This window comes from Neomonachus schauinslandi, chromosome 15 (assembly GCF_002201575.2).
Source record: "Neomonachus schauinslandi chromosome 15, ASM220157v2, whole genome shotgun sequence".
NCBI classification, from domain to species: Eukaryota; Metazoa; Chordata; class Mammalia; order Carnivora; family Phocidae; genus Neomonachus; species Neomonachus schauinslandi.
Window position 1 is genome coordinate 11,192,602 of NC_058417.1, and position 6,990 is coordinate 11,199,591.

Here is a 6,990-nt window from a genome sequence, read left to right on the forward strand (position 1 = left end):
CTGGCCGAGGGGCTCGGGGTCAGCCCTACCCACCACAAAAGCACAGGGTGGGCTTGAGAGTTTAGACCTCAGGGGGGATAAGTCCCTCACTCGTCGGTTCCCATCACTAAAGTGAAACATCGCACCGGGAACCTTGTAATATTCTCTCCACATGATCTACTTTTCCAATTAAACCCTAACTCCTCCAGGCTGATCCCAAGACCCATGGCCAAGCTTCCAGAACTGCGTGTAAGAGCCCAGCCCAAATCACAGAGACGTCTGGAGTTTCCCCTTTTATTCTTACTCACATTCTTTGAGGCATAGCTTTGCTTCAGCAAGAAGGATACCAAAGCCAGGAAGGATGTCTGGGAGGTGAGGCAGAACCCCTTCCCCACTGGTGCCAGGCTTTAGCGAGAACTCAGGCGGCGGCGGGGCGTTCACGGTGGCTCTGTGGGGGCCAGGCCTGCTCCGCCGGCCTTGGGTGGGGGGGACGGCCTCTGCTCTCCGGCCGGGCCCAGCAGCAGCTAGTGGGGCGTCCTTGGCTCCAGGCAAGGCGGGCAGCACAGGGGACTCTGCATCCCGAAAACGGCCCAGGTGGAGAGAAAGGGGCCTTCCCCTGAGGTCTGAGGTGGGCAGCACGTCACACTGAACTCCTGCTCCGGGCTCGAGGTGAGAGCTTGACAAGCCAACTAGACACGCAGGTGACATGGGGGGACGCAGCCTTCAAGTCCGCCCCAGAGCTGCAATCTGGGGAGGGGATCGGGAGGTAGCAGGTGACTCTGGCCCCTGGGGGACGAAACAAACACTCAGTATTTACCACCCAGCACCAGAAGCCTCGAGACGCCTGAGCTGGCACCCGAGGAAAGTGCTAACTCACCCTCTCAACGGAAGAACGGAGCTGCCTTTATCCCCTGCCTAGGACAGCAGCAGCCGTGTCCTGTCAGCGCGGTCAGTGCAGGTGACGATGTCCCGAGCCCAGGGTCCGGGGGGCGGCCGGGGCACGTGTGCGTGGCCGGCGCTCCGGGCTGTCCCCACAGGCAGCCCGGCCGCGCTCTCCGGGCCTGGGGGGAGGGGGGGCTCCCGTGATAGCTGCCCACGTACATGCTAGCCCTGTGGGCTTACAGAGCGCAGCCCCCTCTTTCCTTCTGGCTAAAGCAAGAGAAAAAGTGCTCTCCAAAGGCCGGGGCGGTGGGGGGGCGCTCCCTGCTCCCCCGCATGAGACCCGCGCCGGCCGCCCCGCCCCCACCCAGCTAGAGCAGCCGCTCGGGGGCCCGCAGGCCGCTGTACAGCGCGAAGCCCAGCGCGTCGATCTCCTCCGCGCGCAGGCCGCCGAAGAGGTTCACGGCGGGGTTGAAGTGGCGCGGCAGGCTGGCCCGCTCCAGGCCGAGGACGAGCGCCTCCAGGGCCTGCAGGAAGCGCTGCCCCAGGGCCGCCTCGGCCCAGTCGGCCTCGGCCTCCCCCAGGCGCAGCACCACCTGGCTCAGGTGGCACTGGTCCAGCCGCGCCAGGGCCGGGTGGCCGCGGCACACCCCGCACAGCAGCCGCAGCAGCCGCCGTCGGGCCCCGGCGTCGCGCGCATCCAGGGCCCGCAGCCGGGCGGCCTCCGCGGGGTACCAGTCCTGCAGCCACAGGCTCCCGGCCAGGCCCTCCAGAGGCCAGGCCAGGAGGACGGGATCTTCGGCGGCGGCGCCCGGGACGGCCAGCAGCACGGCCACCGAGAGCTCCAGGCGCTCGTGCTGCACCTCGAGCAGCGGCTCCTCCGAGGCCACGCTGGGCCGGATCAGGCACCCGAGGAGGCCGCCGATGGCCGGCCAGTTGACGGAGGAGGCCAGGGCCTTGCGGAGCAGCTCCAGCAGGACGCGCGGAGACAGGTAGCCGCCCACCAGGAAGCGGTCCCAGGGGCTGCTCCCGCGGGGACGGAACTCCAGCTGAGTCCTGCGCACGGCCCAGCAGCGAGGGTCCCTGGCCACAGTGTCCAGCCCGGGCACCAGGTCCCACAGGCCCCCCTCGAGCACCAGGGGAACGAGCAGGCGCACGCGGTCGGCCGCCCCCGCCTGCAGCCCGTCGTAGAGCGGCCCGCTGGGCACCAGCGCCCCGAAGGGCAGTTCCGGGAACTTGTTCCGCAAGTAGGCCTGCAGCTCGAGGGCGATGTCAGTGGCCAGCTGCTTGGCCAGAGCCACCTGGGCCGCCGGGATGGTCACGTGGTCCCGCTCGAACGCCAGCAGCTTCTCCTGGAACGTCAGGCACAGCAGTGCCGGGGAGCTACGCGGTGGTGACATCTGAGGACCAGTGTCTGTGGGCCCCTCTGCAGAACGAACGGGTCAGGGACCGTGTCAGAAGACCCCCCCCGTCAGGAGCCAAGAGAACTCCACCCAAGCTGCATCACCACCAAGCGACATACTGGGCCTCGTTTCTTCTCAGCCGTACAAGGACCACCTGAGAGCACTTAGCACGCGTTCACATATAGTGAGCACGTGATGACAAACCTCATCGCCCCAGATGCCCGGTGCCCTCAAACAGCCTCGTGTACAGTGGGAAGGCAGGTTCTGGGCCCCCGTTTCCCCATCTGGGGCCCCTCACCACCATAACACTGCTGCCACGCTCTGGGACCCCCCTCCAAGTCCGCGTCTCAGAGGCAGGAGCCTTGGCACGACCCAGGAGGTTAGCAGGGCGGAGAAACAGGCCCCTGCTGAACATGCCGGGAGGCTGCCGTCTTGGAGGAGCAGGGACTGGCCTAGGGTCACACGGTCAGTCAATGTAGAGCCTGGGTTCCAGCTCCCAAAAGGGACCAGCAGAGGGGGACCCACCCAGGTCAGAGGGGAAGGGGTGCCACTCACCTGGGGCAGCTGGCGAGGGGCCGGGGAGTGACAGGGGCTGGCTGAGCGCAGCAGGTGGGCTCCGGGGCTGTTGACGTGGCGTGGCCTTGAGGAGGCTCAGTTCCTTCCAGCTCTCCTCCAGGCATGTGCTGTCCCCCTTGGTGTCATCTTCATCTCGAGAGCTGGTGGCCCTGTCAATGAGCTGCAGGCAGAGCGACAAGGATCAGAGCATCTGAGGCCTGGGCGGCCATGCCAAAGCTGCGGGCAACGCCAAGCAGGTTGCTGGGGTAGAGAAGCAGGTCCCCACCTTGGGCAGTACCCCCCCCCCCACCGGCTGTATGCCCAGCCCTGCTGTCCTCCTCTGGGAGCCCCAGGTGTAAGCGGCTCAGCCTGGCCTTACCCGCTTCACAGCCAGGGTAGCAATCCCCAGCACGGCGGCACCGCCCACGCCCAGCACCAGGCGGGCATTGGCCAGGAGGAAGTCCACGGTGCCGCCCAGCACCTCATCACGCTGCTTCCCCCGCTTCTGGGAGAACTCCGCCATGGTCCGTCTGCCTGTAAGAGAGCCCATGGGGGGGGCGGCACCTGGGTGGCTCAGTCGTTAAGCAACTGCCTTCGGCTCGGGCCATGATCCCAGGGTCCTGGGATCGAGCCCTGCATCGGGCTCCCTGCTCTGCAGAAGCCTGCTTCTCCCTCAACCACTCCCCCTGCTTGTGTTCCCTCTCTGTATCTCTCTGTCAAATAAATAAAATAAAATCTTAAAAAAAAAAAAAAAGAGCCCAGGGGTAGAGACAGCTCTGTGGGGGCAGCCAGGCTGCCCAGTGGGGCAGACCCCATCAGGCTGGGGCTGCCATGAGTGGAGCCCGTGAGGGGCGTTCCTGGGAATTTCTCAGGAGAAGGGGTTTCTTGGGAGGAGATGGGGAGCTGCCCAAGCCCCCTCCCCCAAACCTGCAAACAGCTCACCCACGCCCTAGACAGGGGAGCTCCTGTAGAAAGGCCCTGAGACTTGTGGCAGGTCAGAAAAGGAGGCCCATCTTCTCCATCCCACCCTCAAGGGCCCCGGACATCCCCTAAGACTGTGAGTCTTATCATCGCTACCCCCATTTTAGGGACCCAGACCCATGAGTGCAAAGCGTCCTGACTCTGGCCCACTCCCAGAGTCTGATCAGTCTCCTGGGGCCTGCAGCCAGCTCCCTGAGGCTGCTTCATCCTGCTTCCTAACCAGGGCTGGGCATGGGCAGGAGAAAACCAAGGCCTAAAGAAGTCACAGCCTGCCCTGGAGGGCCCCTCAGGCCTTTGAGAGGACTTCAGTGAAGCTGAGGGGGCCACAATTCCCCCCCAGATCTCAACAGGGTAGCCCCCCAGAGGGAAAGCAAACGAGTCAAAGGACAGGATGAGCGAGGTGGCCCAGGCCTCCCAGGGAGGCAAACGCCAGTCAAGGTTGAAGGCCTGGTTGGGGGGGCAGCAAGCAAGGTAACTCTAAAGACCCCAAAAGGGGTGCGTGGCTGGCTCAGTCGGTGGAGCACGCGACTCTTGATCTCGGGGCTGTGAGTTCCAGCCCCACATTCAGTGTAGAGATTATTTAAAAATGAATAAATAATAAAGGACCCTCCCCCCCCTCCCCAAACAGAGAACTGGCCCAGTGCCTCTGGACAGGGGCCTCTCTGGGCCCCTCAGGTTTGGGACAATGGCAGGGGCAGTGGGGATAGGGGAGCAGCTGTTCTCAGAGACTGGAAGCCCAAGCAACAGAGAAGGGAAGGTGAGGGCCCGAAGCTGTTTGTTCACCTGTAAAATGGCACAGACGTGGAGAAGGGTTTACAAGTGGGGAGCCTAGAACCGTAAGGCTGGGTACGGCCAGGCGCTTGGAGAGGCAGAGATCTTTCCCAGGCCACCAAGCTCCAGGTTCCGGTTCTGCCCTCAGGCCCTGAGAGCTTGGGGTTGGGTCGGGTGGAGTGGTGTGTGTGTGTATGTGTGTGTGTGTGTGTTTGTGTGTGTCCCAGATGCAAACTCAGGGAACCTGTCAGATACCAGGCAGAACTGTCTGTCTGCGGATGCCTGAGCAGATGACCTGAACAGGTGACCATGGGCTCAGACTAGCTCAGGCACCAAGGACTTGTGCCCTCTCCGCTCTGCTGTGGGTGCCCAGGGCTCAGTTGCCAGGTGACAAGATGCCTAGGGCAGTTGAAGCCTGAATCACCGCGGGAGTCAGCCCCAACCCCCGCCCCCAATTTGCCCAGACTAAAAATAGGACAAGAGGGCTCTGGGGACTGGGTTGGTGGAAGGCTAGGGGGAGGGGGGGTGACCCACCAAGGCCCCGCAGCCACTTTTAGTTTCCTCAGCGCTGATCAATACTGCCAGCCATCTCCGGCGGGACCAAGAATCTACTTGCAAACTGTAAAGCACTTTAAATTACCTACTACCTAAACTGGACTCAGCCCAACCCCTGGCGGGGTCGCGCAGGCCCCAAACCGAAGCCTTCCAACTCGGGGCGCGGGTGGTTAAAAATAACCCGACTCAGCGTCCTGAGGTACCTCCCGTCCTTCCCCTCCTCCGCCACACCTGCTGCCCGCGGCCGGGGCTGAGCGGGCCGCGCAGCAACCCCTGGTGGGCCTGTGAGGGCCCGGTTCACGGGGAGGGCACCCAGGCCCCGAGAAACGCAGTGATGTGCCCAAGACGTGAAGCGGCAGGCTAGACACTCGAACTCCAGCCTGGGGCCCAAAGCCCTTCCCTCCTTCCCGGGCCTTGACCGCGGGCCCCGGCGGAGACCACGCCCCCGACCTACGTCCGACGCACGCTCCACGCCCGGGCCTGGGTGACCAGGGCCGCCCAGCCCCTCTCCGGCTGTACGTGCGTCGTGGCTTCAGCACAGCGACCGGAGGACACGGCGGGTGTGCCTGGGCCCCGGAGCCCAGACCCGCCTGGGAATGGAACTCGGAGGACCCGGGAACCGAACACCGAGGCCCCGGGGGTGGCCGCTGACCTCCGACGCACGCAGACAAGCTCCAATCGGAGCGCCCGAGGCCCCTCCCACGTTCCAAAATACTGAGCGGCTCAGGCAATGATGAGCAGGCCACGCCCCCTCGTCGACAACCCGGTCCTTCGGGGGCGGGACTCTCGGACGCACTCCAGATTTAAAGGCGCAGGGCTGCATTCCGAAGGTGTGCGGGCGGTGACCGGGTTCAGAAGAAGCGGGTCCCTAGGGCCCGTTGTGAAGGCGTGTGTGCTTGCGTGTGAGGCAGCGGTGTAGAGAAAGCTGTCTGGGCTTACGTTGTTTCCGGGACCTGGCAAGCAGGTGGTACCTGGCCCGAAGGCCCGCTTGCCTGACCCTTTAGGTCACCCTGAGTGTGCCCTGGGGGCTTCGTTATTTTATCTGTTGGCCCGCGGGGCACACAGCGTGACTCAGGAGGCCACCCCTGCCACCTGCTCCGTGTGACCGTGTGCGGGCCACTGCACCATTCTGGCCTCAGTTTTCTCTCCTATGAAATGGGTATCACAAGGCCCCCTCCTCCCCTACGAAGGATGATTGTGCATATAACCTGTGGTTCACTCGGCATTTATTTATTGGGGACCTACTATGTGCCGGCTGGTGGGGGAGCAAGGAAATAAAGAGAGACAAGGGTGGATATTGACTTTAAGCGGGAATAATAACGTGCCACTTATTGAGCGCCTGCTGTATGCTGCGACTTACACCTGCGTTTGTTTCTGGCGACAACCTTAGGAAGCATTGCACAAATGAGGAAACTGAGGCCAGGAGCAGACCTGGGGTTTGCCCAGAGCCCCAGGACCCAAGGACCCAGGCATCCTGCTACCATTCATTGGTCGCCCAGTGAGGGGATAGAGACTCCCGGGTCCGTGCGCCCCCAGGCCTGGGTCCATAATCTCTCCAGAGGTCACGGCCAGCCGCTGCAGCAGCCCAGGGGACAGTGCTTGGACCTGCAGGGTCTGTGATACACGCCCCCCATAGGTCGCTGGAACTTAGCCTACGAAGGCTTCGGAAGCACAGAGGGAGCCCGGACTTTTCGAGGCCCCTCTGGTCAGCGAACAGACGGGGAAACTGAGGCCCAGGGAGTCCCAAAGAGCCCGGCGGGCCCGGCGCTTCCCGGCGGCGCGCGGGTGGGCGGGCTGGCTAGGGGCGCGGCCGGGGCTCCGCCTGCCCGCCGGCCCGGGCGGGGGCGGGTTAAAGGGGCGGGGCCGG

The 6,990-nt window shown here is 64.1% G+C and overlaps 1 protein-coding gene across 2 annotated transcripts; it reads right to left on the reverse strand.

Annotated features, from left to right (window-relative positions):
* Positions 1-263: 263 nt before the first annotated feature.
* MIEF2 (mitochondrial elongation factor 2) lies at positions 264-3,372 on the reverse strand. 2 transcript variants are annotated; one of them, XM_021694715.2, is made up of 5 exons: positions 3,196-3,372; positions 2,817-2,997; positions 1,719-2,284; positions 857-1,664; positions 264-765 (listed from the first exon to the last, which is right to left on the reverse strand). In XM_021694715.2, the coding sequence occupies exons 1-4, from the start codon at positions 3,364-3,366 to the stop codon at positions 1,230-1,232; spliced, it is 1,353 nt and encodes a 450-aa protein (XP_021550390.1). In that variant the 5' UTR covers positions 3,367-3,372; the 3' UTR covers positions 264-765; positions 857-1,229. The 2 variants fall into 2 exon arrangements, with proteins under 2 accessions (XP_021550390.1, XP_021550389.1); XM_021694714.2 differs by having other exon boundaries at positions 857-2,284.
* Positions 3,373-6,990: the final 3,618 nt, after the last annotated feature.